We start from the raw sequence: 26368 nt of genomic DNA, 5'->3' as shown, positions 1-26368 counted from the left end.
TTGTTGTAGCTGAAGGCCACAGCCAAGGTTGGTTTTTGTTCTGCTGAAGAACTAAACGCAATTTGTCATATGACTTCGACGTTCAGTCAGCAGTGCTGCCAACATTGCCAAATAGTCCTCCATCTTGGGGCAGGTGATGTTTATTGAGATATAATAAATTTGCAAAATATCGTAAATTTAATCTCAAAATGGGTTATTCTTTTGTTCCCATCACAGTTTTCACTGTTCTGTGGGGTGTAGTTGGCATTGTTTGCCCTTTCTTCGCCCCCAAGGGTCCTAACAGAGGGTAAGTTTTTGTCTAAATTCTTCGTATCCAAAATTCTAGTTTACGACCCAAATCTTACTATTTTTTGTTGAATTTCAGGATCATCCAGGTGGTGTTAATGCTAACAGCAGCTACGTGCTGGTTATTGTAAGTATTATGCTCTATTTCCTTATAAAATTATTGAGAACTAATGAGTCACTATCGTATAATTTAGTCTTGAAATTATAGACCCTTGGGCAACTATTTCCTAATTATTTCTTGTTTTAACTTTTGCTAAGGCATTTGAGAATGTTAGACAAAATTAGATATCTAAGAAAAAAAAATCTTGTTACAAAATTATACCAAAGTAAAAATACATAAAAATTTAACACATTAGTTGCCAAAATTGAAGCCATTAAACAGAATAATAATAAGGTCACCCGCTCAGTACCATCTAGAAAAAATTTATAAGAAAATATAGCCGCCAAAAAACAGATTTTCAGTGGGTGCCTTGAATGCAATGCAGGGGCTTGCAGGTAAATAAATGTAGCTATATTTGTTTCACATTGTAAAAATTGTGGCTCCTTAATCGGTGAAAGCCTCCTCTATTTCGTCCTCTTTGTGCCGTCTTGAGCTAAGTTGAGCCAATTGTTTCGTACTGTCCTCAAAATATCATTAGCCCACCTTTCTTTGGGCCTCCTACATTTCTGTTATGGTCCACCCCGTGTCTTTGTGTCTAGCTACGCCAGCCCATTACCATTTTAGTTTTAAAGCTTTGTGAAGGCCATTTTAGTTCTGTTTATTATTTGTTATTAGCTGTGCCTGTGACTTTCTATGCGTGAAAATCATTTTGAATAATTTTTCTTGCTGTCACAACGTTTTTCATTGATACTCTACTCCTATTGGTTCTAGAGGGATGGTATATTATTATAGCACAAAGCCTTCCTCGATAAATGGCTTATCTAACAGAAAAATACATTTTCAAATCGGACCTGTAGTTCCAGAGATTATCATGTTTAAGCAAACAAAGAAACGAAACTCTTTAACTGCCTCTGTGGTGTAGTGGTAAGACCACCTGCTTCAGACGCAGAGGTTCCGGGTTCGATTCCTAGTGGGGGCAGAATTTTCTGTTTGGTTTGGTTGATGGTAGGGCTTGTTCCAAGTCTGCCTGGCTAGCTACCACCATCTTACCTAAGTCTGTCGCCATAACAACAATGTTAACAGCATTGTTGTGTTCCGGCAGTTAGAGGTAAAGATAGCCAGTTCCTCCGTGGTTGAGGATTCCGGGTGAAGCTCGCTTCCACCTTCGGCCTGATCATCACTTACCATCAGGTGAGATACAGGCCAAGAGCTTCCTCGTTGTGGATAAAAAAAACTCTTCAATTCAAATGTTAGTGTGCAGAAAGCATATCCTTATTTCTATTATTTTACTCTTTTCTATTTTCTTGTATCTCTTGTCTTTGTTTATATTTTTGATATCTATAGAACCCTAGTGTTTTATTGCTAAAAAGTAAATAAATAATTCCTATAATACTTAAAATCCCTCTTGGACCTTAGGGAGGACCTGTGTAGAGGCACAATTAGAAAGATTATTACGAAAATGTAGTACCTATTATTTTATTATTCTGTGCTAAAACATTGAATGTGTCCGTTTCAGCTGGCTGTGCGCGTACATGGCGCAAATGAACCCGCTCATCGGGCCCAGACTCAACAACGAGACGCTAATCTGGATGTCGCAAACTTGGGTAAGTTCAATACGTAGCTATTGCTATGTTAAAACCAGTGGGGTATCTAAAGCCCGGTCGCCGAGCATGTAGAATTTCGTCCAATGACCCCAAGCTACCCATTCTTATCGCTCGCGCGTAATTATGTTGCTGTCGCGCTCGCACACTCACTGCGGCCGCCCGTCGCACAGTCGCGACAGCAATATAATTACGCGCGAGCGATAAGGATGGGTAGCTTGGGGTCAAGAAATTGTATGTGCTCGGCGACCGGACTATACAAGGTGGCAGGGCAAGCAAAATGCCACGGGCGCAAGAGGCCGAGCTCTGAAAAAAAACTTTAATATTTTACAAAATTTGATATCACTGAAAATGAAAATTAAATGAATGAAAATGAAAATATTTATTGCCTGAATCAAATAATACAATAATTAAAAGACAGACCTCCACACTAGGCAAAGCCTGTCCTGTGGAGGAAAGAATACCCCCCTTACTAATAAAAAGTAACACAGTTGTTGAACACTGTTTTAAAATGACATTTCCATACTAAACGTCACTATAAAACACTGTTCAACGAGTGTGTAAGTTTTATTAGTAAGGGGGTAAAGATTTACAGGTAGAATTAGTATGGCTAAGCTAAAAGCAATAAATCAAAATATGATAAGTACACAAAAGATGAAAAGGATGTTGGGTTTGTGCTGTTGTGTGTAAAAGTGTAGATGTGTTGTGTATGTGTGTGTGGCGGGGGGGTATTTTTTCTTCAATTATTTATTCAAACAAATTCCTCAGACTCATCATAAGTCTAATAGTCAACACAATGTTACTTCTACCATCGGTGACCGGCGATTTAGCCGCTTTTAAGAATCTGAATGTACAACAACATGTTACAAGTGCATCCTGCCGGTCTTCCTGCTACATTTATGACGTCGACGGTCCACCTTGTGGATGGACGCCTCAAAGTGCGTTTTTCGATGCGTGGCCTTCACTCCAGAACCTTGCTGCTACGTTTTCAAAGGCAATGTTAGTTTCCTAGAAAACCTCAGACCTAAAAGTTTTGACAAAGCTGTACTTTGTTATTCTTAAAATTTTTTAATGTAACTGGAAGAGTCTTAACATGCTGACTACAAAACACACTACATGGGCAATCAACATTGTATAATGAATGAACAATCAATGGATTCAATTTTTATTTATTTATTTACACACACACATTTACTATTGTTACAGTAATTACCTAATTAATTTAGTACACAGAAGTGGGACCTAAAACACTGTGGCTTTGTTAACTATGTATTGCGATAGCTTTGCAAAAATTTAAACTAGGCATGATTGAAAATTAATATTTATAGTCCTTTAAACTTTTTTTGATTTATAATGTCTTTGTAATTATACCCTACTTAATAAATTATGCTCTCTCAATGAAAAATCAGCAACTGTATTACTGCAGTCTCAAGATCAAGGATGTTTCCTGGGTAAAAAAGCAAGAGTTTTAATTAGTCCGTCAGTTAGCCTATTAAAAACTACTAGACACGTATTTTTCACTTTTTAAAACTAATGAAAATGTAAAGAGATAAAGCGTGCCCAAGTTCTAAAGAAAAGGCCCGTGACGTCAGTGAGTGCGTAAAAGTGCAGCACTTTTTGACGTTGCGCGGAACTTCAACGCACTATAACTTTGTAATTATTTGTTTGATTGACAATTCAAAATATAGTACGTGTCCAATCTTTTTTTATATTAAAATTGACGGACTAAAAAATATGTGTCTATTTTCATGTAAAACTTTAATTTAATAAGTTAAAAAAAATTAAAGAAACTTTTGCGAGACATTTCTGGTAGATCCATCTACCGGCAGCGACAGATCTTATCTCGTACTGTCCTTCAAATATCTAGCACACACACTGGCAATCAATAAATTAATTTTATCTGTCACGTGAGCAAGCCGCACGCGCATTTGTCATTTATTCTGTGAGGAGTGTTGCACTTTCTCAGTAGGTATAATGAAATGTTTAAATAATAATAAATACTAATGCCGACATAGCCCGACGGATTAGCAAGCTGAAGTGGCAATGGGCAGGGCACATAGTACGCAGAACTGACGGCCGATGGGGCTAGGGTTGCCAGGTCCAAAATCAATTAGTGTCATAGCTCACGAGTGAGTACTGTCATCGTATCATCGGTTGCCCAACATAACATCCTGATGCGTGCGCTTCATATTATTCTGTGGCTCAACTTTCGCCTGGCGCAGCAGGCCACAAAAAGCCGCCGGACAGGCCGGACAAGACCGTAAAAAGCCAAACATGTCCGGCTAAAGACGGACGCCTGGCAACCCTAAATGGGCAGCAAGGTTCTGGAATGGAGGCCGCGTACCGGAAGGCGCAGCGTGGGACGTCCACCCACAATGTGGACCGACGACATCGTAAAGGTAGCAGGGAAGCGCTGGACGCAGGCCGCTACCAATCGATCAACGTGGAAAGCATTGGGGGAGGCCTATGTTCAGCAGTGGACGTCCTATGGCTGAAATGATGATGATGATAAAATACTAATGTACTGCATTGTCCTGTTCCAAACTAAGCACTATAGGACACAACACGGTACTATTTAAGAATCTCTCCGTTTTTATTTATTTTGTTTTATTCAGATACAAAGTCACAAATACAAAGTCTGTTAAGTTAAAAATGGACACTTCACACGTCATAAACTCGTACACAATTACACACGTCTAGTCACGCGAAGGCTAGTACAGTCGACTGCATAATATTATCAGACAGTTTAACTTTCCCCCGGGACAAACTTGACCTTCACTGGTTGGGTTTCTATTGGAGGTCAAGCTGTAGATCCTGGCTGCACAGGAGTTGCAGCGGTGGGGACGAGAGGTGGGAATAGTATATCAGACTGTACTATATTTATTGTTGTTACATAATGGCATGTATTATTATGACTACGTACCTAGAGGCCACAGTGATCAACTAGGTGCTAGTTGTAGTACAGTCAGGTTCAAATAGTTCGTGACACCCAAAGTGGCCAAAAAGATGAACAACCTTATACCAATAGGGATGTTTCCTGAGTAAAAAACCAAGGGTTTGAATTAGTCCGTCAGTTAATTTAGTTTAGTTACCAAAACTAATGAAAATTGAGAGAGATAAAGATAAAGTTCAAAAGAAGAGTGACATCAAGGCGTGATTAAAAGTGTAGCACTTTGTGACGTCATGCAGAACTTCAACGCACCATAACTTCGTAATTGCTAGGCTTGTTTGATTGACAAATAAAAATACTCGTGTAATTTTTTTTTGATAATACAGACGGACTAAAAATTTTTTTTAGGAAACTAGCCTGTTGTAACAAAGACGTGTTGGGAACTTTTTGGCTACTGGTCCGTGGAATGCGCGTCCCCTCCCCCAACCACGATTAAACGCAATTAGTTAGTGATTAAACGCAATTAGTTAGTGATTAAACGCAATTAATGTGTCTTATTTTACGCAAATACACATTTTTATCAATATTAATAAATAAAGAATATTTTCTATATAGTTTGCTATAGTTATAGACGCTTCCTTTCGAGTGACGTCATATCGCCAGCGGCAAACTTATCGCGAACGGATAGTACTTTGGGTGTCACGATTTATTTGATGCTGACTGTACGTGCAACGTAACTCGATTGACATTGACCGCCAGAAATAAACTTGCCGTTTTATCGTTCCCGCGACTACTGCGTGCGCGGGCGCATAGTAAAGAGGTTTTATTGCGCGTATTTCTATTTATCTGGGGTAAAATACCTAAATAAACATGCAGTTGGTAGTGCATTGTCGTTTAGTCAAGATTTGTTTTTGTTTTCGAAGTTGACAGTCATTTGTTTGAACTATTGCTGAACAAAGATCTCACTCCCAAGGAGATCCTTGGCCGGTCCTGCACTGCCCGCATCCAGGTTCTTTCCGCGGCCTTCACTAGTTAGTTTAGTACAGTGGTTCTTAACCTTTAAGTCATGAGGGACCTTTTTACCAAATTTCTGTCTTGTCAGGGACCACCTCAATCGGTCAAAACCAGTTTGACTGCAAAAATCTGTTAAAATTGGTTTTGACCAAGGTGTGCAAGTGCACTTCGTGGACCACTTGGAATGCCTCCAGGGACCACCAGTGGTCCGCGGACCACCGGTTAAGAACCACTGGTTTAGTAAGTCAGTGCTTGAGATATAGGAGCGGCACGGGCAGTAGATCCTGGCTACACATTAGTTGCAGCGGTGGGAACGAGAGGTGGGAATATTCCCGTTTAATTACTGACTGAATTTACGACCTGATCAGGACACAGGATCTATCTTCCTGGATGAAGCCGCTTAAAACTAGTTACCAGTTGCTTTGGGACTGGGTGACACTGCTTACTCATTCAGTCTAAAAAACACCCTCCCGTGCCGCTATCATACCTCAGGCACTGGCTGAGTTAAAAGATAGGGCTACTACTTAGGCGGAGATAGATTTCTTCTTATCAAACAATACCATATTCTTGACAGTCCCCTGAAACAATTCAGGGGAGACACGGGTTTGGAATTAATGCCCGTTTTCACCATCAATCCCTAATTTTTAATTGACCCCTATGAAAACAAAATTCCTGTTAGGGTTACCATAGACCCCACTTAAAAATTAGGGACTGATAGTGAAAACAGGCATTAGTCTCTTTTAGAAAACCAATTTAACCCCTTAACTAGGAGAAGAAATAGTAGAAAAGATTTTTCTCTTATCTCGCTGAAGTTCAAAATATGATGGCATCAATTTTATTCTGCCATCACTATAGTTGAACGATTCTGAAACGTCAACTGGCAAAACGGAACTATTATGTATTGATAGTAGCGTCCTCCTGTAAATGTCATTTCAGTGTTTTCAAACGTGGCGAAATTAGGAACGGTCGCGGGAAGAGCCCGGATGCGGGCAGCGCTGGACCGTTAATTGTGGAAAACCTTGGGGGAGGCCTTTGTCCTTGTTTTAGATTAGTCATTTGGCTGAAAGGAACGAAATTGGGAACTAATATAAACGAGTTTAAACGCCCTCCTGTCAATGTCACAGCTGGGACAGTCATTGTTGGACAACCATCTATCTATACTAATATTATAAATGCGAAAGTAACTCTGTCTGTCTGTCACGCTTTCACGCCTAAACCACTGAAGCGATTTTGATGAAAGGCATAGAGATAGTTTAAGTCCCGGGAAAGGACATAGGATAGTTTTTATCCCGGCTTTTGAAACAGAGACGCGCGCGATAAGGTTTTTCTGTGACAGACAAAATTCTACGCGGGCGAAGCCGCGGCCGGAAAGCTAGTAGTTAAATACATAGAGCATCTTGTGATGTGTTTTTGTTTTCTGGTAGCTGTTGCGTGAACCTCTCCTACCCTTGATCCTTGAGTTCTACTTACTCTAAATATATCGGCGGACGGTCGCCAATGAATGCCGGCCTCGGAACTAGTCAGCCGTCGTTCAACAAATGAACGAATGTTATTGTGGCGCTCGCGATTCGATCGAACTTCTATTCAGGTGGAATTGTTATTGTTAGTGATATACAATAGTGACTGAGTTTCTTGCCCTGCTTCTTCTCAGCACTGGGCCATTTATTGTCCCGAAGCAGTGGGAGGGTTAATACTGGGACGTGTAAGCCTAGGCGCAATAGACCGTTGATTTTTCGTCGGCCGATAGTTTAGTCGGGCAGTTGATCAGTATGGGCATGTATGGGAGTGCGCACATTACACCTATTTGATTTGGCCGATTCTTCATACAATTTAAAATTGGGCACAACTATCGGCCAACTAAAAATCTATGGTCTACGCCTAAGTCTAATAGTGCTTTTTAAAAGTACAGTCAGCGTCAAATAGTTCATGATACCCAAAGTGAACAAAAAGTTGACAACAAAACCCAAAGACGTGTATCCAGGAACCCTGGGTGCTACTACCTACATCGCCTATTCGTCATTATACTTACGCTTGGTTTACGCCTGTTGGAGCTCACAAAAAATATCTTATTTTGTTAGACAAATTATTAATTATTCTAAAAATATCGTAAAAAGTATTTTGTATCAATTGATGTATTTACCTGCGCATACGTCATCCAAAAACGACAATACTGTCACGTTCTCGTAAGATGTAATGTGTGTGCTAACCTTCAGTGTGTATGCTAATGAAAGTGAAAAAACGTAGCATTTCTTGGGAGAATCCGAGCAGACAATACGTGAAATAATAATTCACATTTATCTTGGTTGGTTTTTGAATGTAGTTACTTCGTCAATGAAGTGACAGGTTCTTACTAACCTTAACTTCCAACTCTTTCTATGTTCTTCTGATTAATTTCCTTGCGGGTCCAATGTAACACTCCCGGGACAAACTTGGCCTTCACTGGTTGGGTTTTTAGTGGCGGTCAAGCTGTAGATCCTGGCTACACAGGAGTTGCAGCGATGGGAATAGTCCCGTTAACCAACTGTAGCCAACGGGACGACTCGTATTCCCACCGCTGCAACTCCTATGTAGCCAGTATCTACAGCTTGACCGCCAATAACCCAACCAATGAAGTCCAAGTTTGTTGTGATAGTTAAACTGTCATTGGACCAACAACTGAATTAATTTTTAAGTGACCCCTATGTGGTAACATATAACAGACATTTTGTTTTCTATGGGGTCACTTAAAAATAAGGGATTGATGGTGAAAACGGGCATTAGTCTTTCTTCATAGATTTATTTGACGCACTCGCTAGCGACAACGTTCAATGCAAACTAGCACTAAGCACACTGAAGACCAATGATGAGTTCGAATTCGAACTGTAGCCAAGAAATACCTTGATTAACAGAAAATGCAAAGAATTCAATTCGTACGCGACTGCAATCCGCATTCAAAGATCATGCAGTGCACTCTGCCAACACGAGTGGCAGTCACACGTGAAATATGACACGTGAATGCGTGATGCACTTTTTTTGCGTATGCACACAGACCACTTACCGAAACAGATACCAAATACTCACATACTAAAATTGTCTAAAATACTGAAGTTACGGTTCCCGAGTAACGAACTCCCTGTTAGGCTCGGTTTCCACCGAAATGGGGGGGAGAGATGTGTTTTAAAAACCAATGAAGTTCGTTATTTCCACATCTCCATCTCCGCTTTGATGAAAACCAGGCCTAAAATGGGTCAATCCCCACTCTTCCCGTGGATGTTGTAAGAGGCGATTATGGGAAAAATATGTGTAAATCAGACCTCCCTAACAACCCTAACTCGTCTAGCCAGTGTGGGGAGTGTAGGCCAAGCCCTCCGTTTGCCTCTTGTAAAATGAAGTCGTGTTTCTGCAGTACAAACCAAATGACCTGATGATGACAATGTGTTCCTGTCATGCGTGGTTACGATCCATTATAATTATCCTCTACCTCAGTGGTTCCCAAACTTATTTAGTCTACTGCCCACTTTGAGAATAAATTACTTTTTAGCGCCCCCCATTTTTGTAGTCAAGAGTCGAGTTCAGTCGATGTCTAAGAGTCCTCCTAGTAGATGACGCCTCCCAAGCCCCTACACAACGTCCCGATTTTTTTCTGGGTCTCTTACCGCCCCCTTTTAAGCCTGCAGCGCCCACAAGGGGGCGTTATCGCCCACTTTGGGAAAGACTGCTCTACCTCTATGAAAAAACATCTACACTCTAGACTGTGTTTCCCCATTGTATTGTACACCTTTATCTCCGCCATTAGATTATTATTTGGCTCGCCTACGCACACAGCACGACCTGCCCGCACCACGGTCGGACGCCGAATGCCCCCACCGCCGACTAGGCTGTGACGTATGCGCTCGAGACAAATGTCTATACACTACATCCCTTCCTTGTTTTAATTTGAAATAAATACAATTTATTATTTAATTAAATTTTGAGGCGCTTCTTCATTAGGCGCTTTGTTTTAATCATTTGATCATTATTGCTTCACTGTTTTACTATTTTAAATATCCATTATATTACTATTAGCTTCTGATTAATCACCCTCATTCTGGTCCATCACTTTCCAATGTCCTAGTACTCTTTTTTTTTTTTTTTTTTTTTATAGTTTTGAATGTATTTGAATATCCTCCTATACTTTTAGTTACTGTGTGTAATGTCGCGATTCAAACTCAATTTATTTTCTCTAGTCATATTTTTAACACGCTTTTATTAGGTCGACTTGCAAGTCTTTTAACGATCTATGTAATAAAGTCTAAGAATCTGAATTACACGCACTTCTGATGATACATCATGAAAATTGGCAATTAAATGTACATTTATATGACAATATAATACTATGGTTCCATCGAGCTGATCCGATGATGGGACTAAAAAGTGGCTGATGGAACCTTGGATTGCCTTTTAGTCAACATATCGAGTTTGGCCTCATTAGATTCGTCTTAAGATATTCTGTTTATCTACAAGCGTGTTTTTTAGTTTTTTGAAACAATTATTTATGTAAACTTTATCCCCTGGTTTTAACTCGCATTTCTTTTTCTTTTCTCTTCCTATCTGTATATACCTTACATTATTCCTTCATTTCCTTGTCCCTATGCTTTACCTCCACTGAGTCACTTGAGATGATAGCATAGATATAATACATCATTATGCTATAGACACTACAACCCTTTCCTTGTTTTAAAGAAAATAATTATTTCATGGAATAATAATTTAAATAAAATAAAAATAATCCACTTTAAAGTACCGTATTTAGTAATTAACGTTTTTTTTTTTTGCGATTTCATGCTATCAAAATCTAAAGGTAAGTTGATAGTTGAAAGTGGATAAAATATAGTTGGTAAATGTGTAATTATGCTCTATCACATTTTGTTAGTTTGCAAAGTGCTAGGTCTGCTTGAATTATTCCTTTCAAGGCTGCACTTTACTTTATCCCATAAAACCTCAATTTTAACACCTTTATGTGGGCACCAGGTTTGACCCAGGAACCCAATATTATTTCCAACTGCTATTATTTTTAGTATAAAAATATATTATTGAGTAAGTGCTCGACCGCTCATACCACAGCACATTCTTTTCAGTCTGGCAACAACGACGCTCACCAGTTTTATCCCCAAAACGATGTTTTGTGGTCCCTTGTCATTGCACTGTACTAATACAGCGTACACTACAGGACCTTTAACAGTCATCATCAATATTTTATATTCAAGGTTGTAAAAACCCATGGCTCATGGACGTCATGGCTGATGTTGCCGTGGCTGGCCCTGACGGGCCGCGTTTAATTTATCACAAAAGCATGTTGTCGGCTACCCACAGCTTCTTTAATATCGGTTATATTATACCCTACCCTACTTCTGTCGCAACAGCCCCTATAATGGCCTCGTGATCGTTGCCAAGTGAGGAATCCATTTTCCTACCTCGCTGACCAGGCCAATAAAACTTTGTAGTTCTGTGATGTTGGTCGGTGCTCCAAAATCATTATTAACTACAATATTTTTTCAGAGGGATGACTCCATGTTCGTGTTCAAGAAACTGAACTTTCGTATTAAGATATTCACAGTTTTCTTTTGACCGACAATATTATCTATAGTAATACTCGTATGTGACAAGTGTAGAATCTCCATCCAGGGTTACCTACATGGAATATTGCAGGAGCACATGTAATTCCATACATCATCAGCATGTTTATGAATGAATAGTCCCTTTCGAGTTATGTATGAGCTCCAGGTGACTATTCAATCTCTTCTCTCTAACTTTAAACAGTGCCTGATTTATTGTGGGAAATGTATGATTTTCTCACTTGATAGCTGAACTTTCTCTACTGATATTATATTATAATACATAATATAATATGCTTACAATTATGTGCCTGGATGCCGGCGGCGCAGGCCCGGTCTTTCTGGAAATCCTTGGGGGAGGCCCCCGTCCAGCTGTGGACGTCCTTCGGCTGAAACGAACGAACGATATACTTATCTGAATATCTCCCATTTCCATGCAGATCTAGAGAAATGCCAACCAATGCGCTGATTTCGAAACCCAGTGTCGCGTTAGGAATTCATACACACAAGGTAATCAAAACAAAAACAATACTTCGCGAAGAGTGTGTGTCATGCACAGAATGCACACGATGCATTCAGTACGACTATTCGTTGCCATAGTAATGTACGTACATAGCATACAGCACCACTACATACGCAGTCAATTACGATTACGTTTTTTTTTTTTTTTTTTTTTTTTTTTTTAATTTGGTTGTGCTCATTATCCACTCAATGTGCTCAACGTCAGTACTCAACACAATATCAGTACTCATTGTGCGAATAATATTTTGTACTACGCAAGCAATAAGTATAAACTGTTTATTTATACATAAAACGTCAACTTCATGGCACATTGCTATCGCGAGCAATGTGTTCTGTTTGGCATATTGCTGCGTCACTGGCCATGCCTCCTTGTCACATCTCGCTTTAGTTTTTTGTGATCTGATGATCCGTGATAGGGACCATAGGTGAAAGCCAATTGGATGGACTTTCAAGGCTTCCGTCACTCGCTAAAGGTCACGCGATAAGTAAATATCTATCGCTAGTCATGTCTTATTGTGGTTTATTCGTCCAAGGTTGGAACACACAAGTGACAGAAGAAGAGGACGCCTGAGAGGTCGCGCGGCATGCTCCTTACTACGTATTATCTCTTATAAATAGGTATACATAAGCGTTTTAACAATTATACGTATTAATATCAATATTATTTGTATCTCAGAAAGTGACACTTACTAATAATCTGCATTAACCTCCTTTTTATTTCGTGAGATTCAAATATTACCTCAGACAGAAGCAAACTTGCAATGTTTAAAAGTCGTTATAAGCGCATAGATGCTATTCGAACTTAACATCATTTGTTCCACCTGTTTTTTTTTCTTTTTACTATCCCACGTTTTTTATTGCCGCAGTAATTCTGCCAATGTCAAGTGTTTAGGGAGACACATTCATAAATTAGTCTGCTTCAGTACCACCTATGTTAAAAGTCACAGTTGCGTTGAAAATATAACTAAAACGGAGACTGTCTCCCCATCACAATCTAACTCTTCCAAAGAATAACATTACTATGAGGTCCCACAGTGCGCATGGACGCACAGGGTGACACATGAACGAACCAATCACAGAGCTTTATTCAACGCTGTGCGTTAGATTTGCTGCTTAACTTAAGCAGCATCGTTTGTGAATACGGGCGTAAGTCTACTTAGCCGTACTTACTCTTGACAAGAATGATTTTTCCATGGTAGGTACACTGATACAACTAAAAATTGCAATCAAGTCCTATCTACCCACTTTATGATGTCTTCGCAATTAAATGCCTCACATCACAATTTAATATGTCATTGCACTTGAATGCACCATCGCAATTTAATGCGTCACAGCAATTTAATGCCTCATTGCAATTTAATGCGTCATCGCAATTTAATGCGTCATAGCAATTTAATGCCTCATTGCAATTTAATGCGTCATCGCAATTTAATGCGTCATAGCGATTTAATGCCTCATTGCAATTTAATGCCTCATTATAATTTAATGCGTCATCGCTATTTAATGCGTCATAGCAATTTAATGCCTCAATGCAATTTAATGCGTCATCGCAATTTAATGCGTCATCGCAATTTAATGCGTCATAGCAATTTAATGCCTCATTGCAATTTAATGCTTCATTGCAATTTAATGCCTAATCGCAATTTAATATTCTATTGGCTGATTTCATCATCACTAAACCTTGTTTGGATAGTGTAGATTTTAATATGTTTTTTTTTTTAATAGAATAGGTATATCGACATTATATTATATTGATTGACTGAACAATATTATTTACTTCAGTATTCAACAGATTGTATTATATAATTAATTATACAATATTCAGTATACTGCTCTTAAGTAACCATTTCAATTTCAGTATTTATCTACTCTAATGTAACAATGTAATGTTCAGCATATACTGCTGTTAACAATTTAATGGTCAGCATATTATTATACTGCTGATAACAATTTAATGTTCAACATTATAATGCTCTTATGTGACAATTTAATGTTCAGCATATACTGTTGCTGACAATTTAATATTCAGCATATACTGCTGCTGACAATTTAATGTTCAGTTTTTTAACTGCTGTTAACAATTTAATATCCAGCATATAATGCTGCTAACAATTTATGTTCAGTTTATAACAGCTGTTAACAATTTAATGTCCAGCATATACTGCTACTAACAATTTAATGTTCAGTTTATAACTACTGTTAACAATTTAATGTCCAGCATATACTGCTGCTAACAATTTAATGTTCAGTTTATAACTGCTATTAACAATTTAATGTTCAGTTTATAACTACTGTTAACAATTTAATGTCCAGCATATACTGCTGCTATCAATTTAATGTTCAGTTTATAACTGCTATTAACAATTTAATGTCCAGCATTATACTGCTGCTAACAATTTAATGTCCAGCATATTCTGCTGCTAACAATTTAATGTTCAGTTTATAACTGCTGTTAACAATTTAATGTCCAGCATATACTGCTGCTTACAATTTAATTTTCAGTTTATAACTGCTATTAACAATTTAATGTCCAGCATATTATACTGCTGCTAACAATTTAATGTTCAATTTATAACTGCTGTTAACAATTTAATGTCCAGCATATACTGCTATGTTACTTCTATAATTTGTGTGCATAGGTTGATGTGTGCGTAGGTTGGTGTTATAGTTTGTAAACGTTTCAAAAATAAATGTAAATGTATAATCCTTGCGAATTATTTATTTTGTTAATTCAATTTATTTTATTATGTGATGAGGTAACGACATTTTGCCGTTAGTAAGCACCTTTAGATAGGTAATGGTATTGTGAACATAATCGTTTACATGTTGTAAACTCAAAGTGCCAACAGACAAATCTTCGTATGTTTATTCTAAATATTGATATAACAAGATAATAATCAATAACAGTGAAACGAGTTTTATTTCAAATAAATATTTCCATTCATTCATTTCTCGATTAAAGTAAATAGATAGTACTAACACCTGGGTTATAATTATACACCTACGCTTATGGTAAGTCAATAAATAAATTGCCATAACACTACGATTTATTTTTAATAGTGACTATAGTCACCATACGCCATCGAGCGGAAAAGGTAATTTATTTTATATTAAAATATCACCAACATGTTTATACTAATCTAGATTTGTACAACAATTAGTAATTAAATAATTCATTTCCATGGCATTAACCAATTTTAAGCATAGACAAAATGGGTACTGCTAATTTGGTTTGAGTGTATTGCATCAAACATTTTAATTTAATCAATAATTTAAAAATAAATACCGTTATTGGATAGTGATCGATCCCAGCATTCCTCTAGTTAATTACGTTGCATGTATCTGCTGTATTTTACGTAATTGTATTACTGGATAGGTAATTAAACTTTTGCTGGTAATTTGATTGTTAAAATAGATATTTACCTAGCCCATAACATATTTTATGACTATGTCATAAATTCCTGTCATATTTCTATGCGCAGACCAGATTAACTTTCAGTATAAAATAAATTATTTTAATATTTTACTGATTATTACTTTTCCGCTTATTTTCGTGAGTGTGTTATATTAGCCACTTCTTAATGTAGGTACATGTTACTAACGTAAAATATTAAGAATCGTTTTACTGCAAAACACACACACAACAAAAAGTATTTTCGTTATTTCCGATCGATAAATTAATTTTAAAAACACCATCACTTATCTTTATTATTACAACGGGAATATCACTCTTCACACATTTACACTTTGGTGGCTGAGAAAATATAAAGTAAACACTTCATATTTAAGCACAATCTAAATAGATAGGTACTTTGTTTGAGATTAATAATGTTCCGTGAGTTAATTTATAACTAACTTATACGTGTACCTACTCACTTCTTTTTTTTTTTTTTTATACACTCCTTTTTAATCCTCGTCGCCATTGTATTGTACACCTTTATCTCCGCCATTAGATTATTATTTGGCTCGCCTACGCACACAGCACGACCTGCCCGCACCACGGTCGGACGCCGAATGCCCCCACCGCCGACTAGGCTGTGACGTATGCGCTCGAGACAAATGTCTATACACTACACCCATCATTGCTATAAACTCAGAAAGCCGAGTCCAGACGGGTGTAATGTAAGATTACGGGTAACCTGTGGATTTACATGTAACGTGCTGCCCATACTATTTCCATTACATTACACGATACATTACATTACGCGTTAAACCCGTCTAGACCCGGATGAAAGTGTAGAAATAACTGAATCATTAAGTTAATAAAGGTGTCTGAATTTCTTGCGCTGCTTCTTCTCTGCGCTGGCCAATTTATTTTCCCGAAGCAGAGGTAACGTTACTGAAACCACAGAATACATAATAGTAGCAACAGAAATTGCACTCCTTTGTGTAGGATCAGATGCCGACATTTTAACGGTAATAATAATAATGCAAAATATCCAACGCACATGGTGCATTCGAAATCGCACCTTACACTACGCTCACAAGACCGCAATTTTTTTATGTTCAGAATTGATCTACCTCACAGCTCAAGCGTCAGGGTTGAATAAGCAAATTAAAATAAATAAAATCTTAATTTTAAGAAGCATTTATTGTATTTACGATTGGTAAACTTTAATCTAGTGGTGTTTTTATAATCGTACCATCTCTAAAGTACCTATTAATAAACTTCAGTGTTGCGATAATTCGAAATTGGACACACAGTTTAAAAAGGTGTAGTGTCGGAAAATAGACACGGTGAAGTAAAGTTAATGTTTTTATTAGCTAAATAATTTTTTTGCTACAGTTTTTTGTCATAAGTAGGTATTTCAAAATTATTTAAAGTGTAGTTTTTTTTAATTATTTAAATTACTACAGTTAATTATTATTCCTAAATATTACGATTTTCCATTAAAGAAGAATAACAGTGCTGTTGGAACAATAAACCTTGATTGCGACGATAATCGACCGAGCGTGTATAGAAATACGCGTGTGCTCACAGGCGCGTCACGGCGCGTGGCGGCCTTGACTGATTTGCAACTTGAAGTTGTCGCGCGCTGTAGGTAATTATCTCGGCCGGCATAGGCGAGTGACGGAGGCCTGCTGAAACGCATAAAGCGCCGTTTTAAAAGCCTATTTGCAGAAAATAAATTACTTTTCTGACTTAATGCTACTTTCTGTAAGGCCAAGTGGTCTGTGTATGGAAGCTATTTGGCTCGCGTTCGAATTGAACCGACAATGTTAGTAAACTTTTATGGCAGTTTGGAGTGGAAAAGGAGCACAGTGAATTGTAGACATTTTGTACGCCAAAAATATTTCCTCTTCGATTTGTATTTCCATGTTGACCGGTTGGTAGCGGCCTGAATCCAGCGCCTTCCTGCTATGTCCTCACTCAGTAGTGCTCACTCATGAGCTATGATGCTAATTGCAAACAAAATAAGCACCGAGTCCGGCGTTTGTGTTTGGACCACCCTATGTCAACAACATGCAAATCATTGGGGGAGGCCTACGTTCAGCAGTGGGCCTCATGGCTGAAATGATGATGATGATGATCACAAATGTGACCAGCTGTGACAATGACGTGGTTCGAAAATCATGAAATTCGTGTGACGTAATTTATCTGTGGCCACTTATACACACAAGTTTTTATTATTTTAACATGCGTTTTCTTTTGTTACAGGGAAACGACTTCAACAAAACCCAAGGTTAAATCGAATGAAGAAACAGTCTTCAATACCTTAAGTAATTTATTGCTTATTTTCCTACCAATTGTATGTAAGAATAACAAGAGATCCGTATCAAGATAAAAATTTACACACTAACCTTCCTTCTGGTCAATATACCTATTCAAAGTTTCAAACTTGTAATTTTAACTCAACTCATCAAAAGCGTGAATCTACGCTCAAGTTTTTATCTTAAGTTTGAGTAATATAATGTCACAATCCTCTGGAAGTTAATAAAATAACGAAAATATATTTAAAATGTACATTGGCATTAACTTTGATGTTTAAAAAAACTTTGTAAGCGGATATCATTCCATGTTGTTGCTGTAATGAAAAGTGTATGTAAAAATGTATTAAATAATAATAATTGTAGATAAATATTTTATTTCAATAAATTTATGTGAGTTGACAAAGATGTTTTATTAAATATCCTACTAATTCATTTAACAAGAGCTTTCTAAGTTTTGCTGCTTTTATAATATTGTTTTATTGAACGAAATTGTCAATCATAAGAACCACTTCGAAGAATGTAGGAGGTACTTGTAGTACGATTATAGTTAGGGCATGCATTATTCGTTCGATATTGGTATTCGAATATTTCGAATACTAAAATTTATGGTATTCGAATACTTCGAATAAAACGATTTTTTCGAATACTGCTATTTCCAATATAATGCAAATTAAAACAAACACTTTTTTGTCTATAATCATTTTAATAAGGATCAATTTGCTCAATAACTACTTGAAAAAAAAACGCTGCTATCGAAGGTATTCGAAAAAATACTGTTCAAACGAATGAAGCCCCAGATCGGTGATCTGATACCTGAACACCAATTTGGTTTCCGGGAAAGACACTCCACAACTGAACAGGTCCACAGAACCATAAAAATCGTCTCAGAAGCACTAGAAAAGAAACGATACTGCTCAGCTGCGTTCTTGGACATTCACATAAGTCAGCCTTCGACAAGGTCTGGCATAAAGGGCTCTTGTACAAACTTAAACAGAACCTCCCATGTCCGTTCTACGAAATACTTAGGTCGCATTTGAAAGACATACGCTTTGAAGTCAGATCTGGAGACTCTTGTTCTGCCTTATGCAACATAACGTCCGGTATACCCCAGGGTAGTGTCTTGGGGCTCGTGCTATACCTATTGTTTACCGCAGACCTGCCAACAACTGCAAATACATTCACAGGAACCTTTGCTGACGACAATGTAACAATGGCAACACACGACGATCCAGTGACGGCCTCACTTCTCAATCAAATCTGTGCATGTTCATGTAACCTTGATTCTCAGAAGATACTCCTGCCCACCGGTCAAACTTAATGGTATCCAAATACCTCAGGCTGAGGACGTTAGGTATCTGGGCTTGCACCTGGACCGCAGGCTAACCTGGAGAAAGCATATTATATGGACAAAGAGGAAGCACCTAGATGCCAAACTAAAAAACATGATGTGGCTTGTCGGAGTCCAGTCACAGCTGAACACCAGTAGTAAAATGATGGTCTACAAAACTATCCTTAAACCTATCTGGACCCACGGGATACAGCTGTGGGGAACAGCTGCCAACTCCAATCTTGACATAATCGAGCACTTTTAGACAAAAGCCGTACGTTTGATTTACCAAATGCCGTGGTATATCAGCAACAGGCTCATCTATCAGGACTTGCCATTGCCCACAGTCAGAGAAGAAATAAAGAGCCACACACTCCGCTACAAGAATAAACTTTCAAATCATCCAAACTCATCAGTCCAACAACTCATGACCATTGAGGGCTTCCTATTCAGCAGACTGCAAAGAGCTAGTGTCAGGAGTATCCTTAGTAGATTTTAGGACAGTTGAGAAACCGGATGCCCACTGAGGGCAACTGAGTCCCTGGACTCCTGCTGATTTACTACAAACAAAAAATCTCAGTACCACAGGAGATAACTACACCATAACACTAGCACCATTGGAAACCATATGCCTGGCACTTTAACCTTTTTCGCGAATATTGGTTGGCACTTGAATATCAGTACGGCTAGCACGAAAAACTTTCGAGTTCGAATCGTTTGCGTACTCGAATCGCCATCAAAAGATTTAGTACGAAAACTACAACAGCGCCCTTGTGAACGTGTCGTAAAGTGAACTTAGTGTAAGATATGGTTCATCATCATCATTTCAGCCACAGGACGTCCACTGTTGAACATAGGCCTCCCCCAATGACTTCCACATCGCACGGTTGGTAGCGGCCTGCATCCAGCGCCTTCCCGCTACCTTTATCAGGTCGTCGTCGAAGGTTGAGTATCGAATTTTAACGAATACGCAAACGATTTGAAGACGAAAGTTGTTCATGCTAGAGGTACTGTGATTGCGCGCACTTGTCCATTCATCTAACCTAACCGCTAACTTCATGCCTGCAGTTTTAATAGTTTTAAGTTTTATTAATAAGTTTGCGGTCAGATATTTTTACAATTTTTTAGGAAAGGTGTATTCGTATTGTTCGAAAAGACCGAATAATTACAAAGATGCTATTCGAATAATAAATGTGGCGAATATCCGAATAATATGGATATCCGGATATCCGAATTGCATGCCCTAATTATAGTACAAGATGACTACAAATAAATATAACTGACATTGAAATTGAAAAAGTGTCAGTGGATTGAATACCTACCTGAGCTAAGAAGAAGATTCACCACTCTTGCATCGGGCACAGCCCCCCCCCTTGAAAAATAAGCTTTGATACGCCAATGGTCTCTTGTGTCCTGTAAAAAAGTTTTATGCTATAGTTTTTCCATTCCCGTGCGCCACCACAACACGTCAAATATCATATATTTCGAAGACATGCCGCCGAGGTCAGCTGCCAGCTGATGGAAAACCGCCCAATGACAATCGGAAAAATAGTTCAAGAATGCGGGGCTATAACAATAAGGTTACAAAATACATACGTCGCATACGCTACAGATTGGTAATAAATAAACCAATGACATAGCAGCATTCTCGAGGATTTCCTATGGCCCATGTAGGTACGCTATGTGGAAAATTGACTGAGACGAAGCGCTAGATCGCTCACTATCTATTACGTCTCTGTCATTATTTATGTTCCGCATAGTGTACTTGTACCTGGATGAGTTCTGCGGTCAGGTTCAAAATGAACGCAGCCCGCATCATCTATGAACAACGTTATTACTCTTAGCCAAAGATATATCGGCCCATGATTCCAAGCGGTCATTATAAATTACGACAACGTCCAACATATAGAATTTAAGAATTTTGTACACCACACAGAGCTAAGTAAAGTCATAAAAAACAAATTGCACAATCTTTAACCGTGAAGAATGACCGAAAGTTAAGTCAGTTAAGTGATTAACGTTAAATGAGATAACAAAACGTTACTTATCAGTGCGTTATCAAGTTATCAACTCCAGACTAAATCTAGTCGCAAGGACATGATTGCCGCCGCACTAGTTATCTAATGTCATAGCCATAACTGTATTGTTTGATGCTTGTGAGTATGTGTAATTAGTTCTTAGTAAGGTAATTTCTTTTCCCCTTTCTAGAAAAAAAGCGTTGTGCAGAAAAGTTCTCGAGTGGTGACTACGGGCCGGAAGACGTAGTGTGGGCAGGTCCTGTTTTATACCAGACCATCAAGAAGAATCTCAAGAATCAGCATCATGTGGTCGTTTTGTCACGGGAGTATTCCCACCTCTCGTTCCCAACACTGCAACTCCTGTGCAGTCAGGATCTACAGCTTGACCGCCAATAAAACACAAAACCAATGAAGGTCAAGTTTGTCTTGTGGGAAAGTTAAACTATCATTGGACCCGCAACGAATTTAATCAGAATAACATAGGAGGCCGGAATATGTAGTGTGGGCAGGTTTTCCACTAAGTGGACCGACGATCTTTGTGGAAATCTTTGGGGGAGGCCTTTGTCCAACAGTGGACATTATTAGGCTGAAACGAACGAATATAGGAGGAGTTAACCGCCTCTGTGTCTGGTGGTAAGACCACCTGCTTCAGACGCAGAGGTCCCGGGTTCGATTCCCAGTGGGGGCAGATTTTTCTGTTCGGTTTGGTTGGTGGTAGGGCTTGTTCTAAGTCCGCCTGGCTAGCTACCACCATCTTACCTAAGTCTGTCGCCATAACAACAATGTTAACAGCATTGTTGTGTTCCGGCAGTTAGAGGTAAGATAGCCAGTTCTTCCGCGGTTGAGGATTCCGGGTGAAGCTCGCTTCCACCTTCGGCCTGATCGTCACTTACCATCAGGTGAGATACAGGCCAAGAGCTTCCTCGTTGTGGATAAAAAAAAAGTTCGAAGTTAGGGTTCGACTTCCCTCCAGTGCAAAGTGGTCTTTTTGTCTGCATACTTATTTCTTCCTAATATACCTAATATTCTTCTGCAGCAGAGAGCTGAGCTATATTCTGTCTAAACATCTACCAAAGAAAAGCATCGTCCTTTCAACGCGAGCTGTCATCTCTGCCATTGGCCGTCGTCAAGTACAGCTTAAAATAGTCACGTGATATATTTAGGTTACATAAGGCCGGTCAAATGCTGGCCATAGGCGCGCGCGCAGCGGGTTGGCGTGTAGCCAACTATTCTACGCTGTGGTGATCATATGTGGTCCAAGGTCGCGCGGCACAGGTCAAACGATATTTAATTTTAAAATGTTATATAACGTGGAGAAGGTAAGTTACGTAAAATGGATTGGGAGTGATCGAACGGGAAACGTTAGGTCCGCGCCTGCGCTTCTTTAAAGAGGTCGGGATGTCGTAACAGCTTGTCCCCCTACTATTGAGCAGGGGTAGCTTGCCCAAAGGCTGTGCCAAAGGGGAGTCTAGCTAGCGGCATTATGTCTGGATCTAGACTCAAGAGTTCAACGCTCGAATTATTAAGTTTGGAGGTGATTCTAGGAGGAAATGTTGAGTGATCCTTGGAACATCTGGTTATAACCACTATAGTACATATACTCGTAATAGGTACCAGAAGACAGGTACCTTTATTCTGCACTCGTGCATAAAAAATATTTACCTTACACAAAATTCAGTCTACATTAAATGTACCTACTTACCGTCTGTGTAAATGTACCGATGCTATACCTATTCTGTTGTAGGAACAATAGCAGTCTATAAATAAATCATAGGTAAGAAAACTCAGACCAAAATTTTGGTGATGATTCGAGTAGGCAAAAGGGTGATTTCGTTAGAAACAATAATAGAAAATCAAAAGGATAGAACATGTTGACTTAACAAATACATTTTCCAGGTTTTCTTTTATTTTTCCAGGTTTCATTTGGACCACGAGCTCGTCTAGACCCATTGACTTGCCAAGTCAATTGTCTCAGTAAAACATGACAACGATTGCGTCACTTCAGTGCCCATGCAACTTTCAGTGCGGCATATTGATCGACCGTGGGCCAGGGACACCGAACTACGTACCTATGAAGTTAGCAGCAATGTTAGCAGATAATTCACTTGATCACTTGCGGTAGTTGTTACTTATGTATGGCATGCCAAGAGGGGGTAATCCTGGAAGGCTAAAGCATGTTTTGTCGATTTTACTCTTTTCAACGACTCTCCTTCTAAATGCTTTCACTGGAATGCTCAACGCGTAGGATCTAATGAGGGTTTTCGCGATTGGAAAATCCGCCCGCATTTGGACCTCGCGTCTACGTATTGCCATCTGGCGGATTTTTCAATCGCGAAAAACCCTCATTAGTTGGCTAGCAAACCAACGCGATCACACGCCATCAGCCGGCGTGCAGCGATGGCGATCCAATGCATTTATGTCTGATCGCCATCGCTGCACGCCGGCTGATCGCGTTGGTTTGACTGAACCTTTAAGCTAATTAAGCTAGGTATCTGTCCGTGATCAAAGAAAATGATTCCTTCCTTAATTTCGCTTGTTCTCAACGAGTCACACCTCAAACGAGTAACGCTGTTCCTTATTAGGAAAAATATTTTACTTTAACCCTACCTCTTAGATTAATAAAACCCCTACCTGTGTTTCGGGACAATAAATGGGCCTGCTGAGAAGAAGCAGCGCGAGAAACATCGTCAGTAAAAAGTCATCGTCAATACATAGTAATCGTAGTAGGTAAGTAGTACTAGCAGTACTAGTCAGTAGTTCATGACGACAATGACGGCGCCTTGACAGCGACCTTGCACGTTATTATCGTAGAGTCCGCCTGCCAGGATTTATGTAACCACCGTCTATCACAAGCTGATGACACAAAGTGTTACTTGGTCAGCATCCGTCAGCTGGTACATTATTTAGCATGTATAAGTAGGGGCACGGTAGGGGGGACCGAGGAGTGTTGATAATTGTCGAGTTTTTGGAACAACAGTGCGCGTTTTTTAGTTCAAATCTCGAACTAACAAATAAGTACGTGCTGTTGTGATCTCGCTGCATAGTTAATTAATAGGTTTCCACTTGCTACTCATCAAGTAAGTAAGTACGATACCCAGGCAGGTAGCAACAACGCCATTGATAAAAATGCAATGTTATCTGGGGGCACGGCAGTGCCCCCACCAAGTCGAGCAAAAAAGCGGCACGGCCGTACCATCCTTTTCTCGAAGCAATTCAGGCCATTTTCGACTGCCTGTAACTTCGTTGTGGATAAAACTAGAAGGCTGAATTTTCATTAGCTATGCAGGCATTGTAAAGACACGGTATATTTAAAATTTCATTCAATTTGAACCAGTAGTTTAAGAATTATAACGGGTCAAAGTTACTTAATTTTGTCACTCACTGACTCACTGACTGACTCACCGATCATCAAAATTCTAAGGCACTTCTAGCAGACCTAGAAGCTTCAAATTTGGAATATAAGTAGTGTTTGGTGTATGAATCAAGGAAAAACTAAAATATTTGGGGGCACGGTAGTGCAACCGCCAAGTCGAGTAAAATTTTTCAATTTCGGTCCAGTTTTCTAGATACATAACTGCTGTCTACAAAATACAAAAAGAAATGAGATTTGGGGGCACGGTAGTGCAACCGCCAAGTCGAGTAAAATTTTTCAATTTCGGTCCAGTTTTCTAGATACATAACTGCTGTCTACAAAATACAAAAAGAAATGAGATCCCATCAAAAACAATACTTGTCAAAAAAACCAAGTCTCGCAACTCAGTTGTTCTACGGTAAAAAGTTGTGAGATCCATGTAATACCAAGTCCAGGCCAGGAAATCTTTAACGTTTTACATAAATATATTGACTTGGCCATCGCATGAAAACACGTGTAAATTAAATTATTTAGTGCGATGGCCAAGTCAATAATATATAATTTATATCGTATCATCATTAAAATGTATGCCTAATGATAAAATTAGTTAATTACGTGTGACTAAAATGCTAAAAGTAGGTGATTAGGTAACAGATGTTATCACAAGATCATATCCTTCTGCGTACACTATCGCTTATCATCTATCTCTATCACCATTCATGTGAACTGTGAAGGGTTGACATGTTCTCAGCACTGCCCCATTTATTGTCCCGAAGGAGTGGTCTAGGGTTCTCTTAGCTGAGTTTTGGGCTGACACTGACACTGTGTAGGTTTGTTGTCGACACGATAAGAAGTGCCTCGAATGTTCCTCAGTGTTTCACGGTTTTCACGCTTCATGCCCCGGGAACATCACGTGGTTGGTTAAAATCAAAAATATTTAATCACTTTAGACCACAAGTGGCACTTATGTCAGCGACATGTCCCGGAACATGTTGCTCCATTTGTTCCCTAGTAGTGTAGATATCCGTGGCCTTTTATCACGCTGTAAATGTATGCCATTATCATTCAAACAAGGAATAATAAGTCCATAGATGTCATCTTTAGGTTTCTGGGTTACAAGTTTACTTTCATAGGTATTTACAGATAAGAGAGTTAGTTCTAAATTGAGAGAGATAGACCTACGTAACTAGCAGATCGTAAATCGTAATTATCTAATTAATAATTAAGAACAGTTCACGCGCATATTGTCAACCCTAATGAGCTAGCCAACGACACGTTCTCTGATAACTACTGATAAGCAGCTCATTATCACATTCCTTTTAATTCTGCCATTTCTGACTAAACAATATAATTTATGTTTAGGCGGTTTCTTCCACTGGTAAATTACTCGAAATTAATTTTAGCTGCGTTCAACAATCAAAAAATTTACATGCTCGGTAATATTTTGAACATTTAGTCATTACCCAAGTTTGATTTTTGCTTTTGTTTGAGTTAAGAGTATAAGAATTAAGATTTGACTTCGCTATGACAGAACGCGCACCGCGGAGGATTCAGTTGGAGGTTTCAGTTCTTTGGGACAGACCAGCGAACTTTTCAGGGCGCTGGGAAACGGGACTATTCCCACCTCTCGTTCTCACCGCTGCAACTCCTGTATACCCAGGAACTAAAGCTTGACAGGGTGTAATGACAGTTTAAATTTCCCCGGGACAAACTTGGCCTTAACTGGGGGTTTTATTTATTGGCGGTCAAGCTGTTGATCCTGGCTACACAGGAGTTGCAGCGTAGGGAACGAGAGGTGGGAATAATCTCGTCTGTAATATTACACCGTGTGCCCTCGTAGCTAGTAAGTATGATCATTGTGGCTTTCATAATGAAGGTAAGGACAATAATAGCAAGGCTATGTATGAGCTAGGCTGACAGTCAATACAAACTAAAATAGATAATCTATTAGAAGGAAAATAGCCTATTAGAAAG

The 26368-nt window shown here is 38.9% G+C and overlaps 1 protein-coding gene across 1 annotated transcript; it reads left to right on the top strand.

Annotated features, from left to right (window-relative positions):
- Positions 1–89: 89 nt before the first annotated feature.
- Positions 90–18100, top strand: LOC135086166 (V-type proton ATPase subunit e 2-like). The gene is made up of 4 exons (XM_063980972.1): positions 90–286; positions 365–412; positions 1902–1989; positions 17645–18100. The coding sequence occupies exons 1-4, from the start codon at positions 189–191 to the stop codon at positions 17672–17674; spliced, it is 264 nt and encodes an 87-aa protein (XP_063837042.1). The 5' UTR covers positions 90–188; the 3' UTR covers positions 17675–18100.
- The last annotated feature ends 8268 nt before the right edge of the window (positions 18101–26368 follow it).

This window comes from Ostrinia nubilalis, chromosome 30 (genome assembly GCF_963855985.1).
Source record: "Ostrinia nubilalis chromosome 30, ilOstNubi1.1, whole genome shotgun sequence".
Classification (NCBI taxonomy): Eukaryota; Metazoa; Arthropoda; class Insecta; order Lepidoptera; family Crambidae; genus Ostrinia; species Ostrinia nubilalis.
The sequence above is the reverse complement of the archived record's forward strand: the minus strand, read 5'-3'. Positions and strand labels throughout refer to the sequence as shown.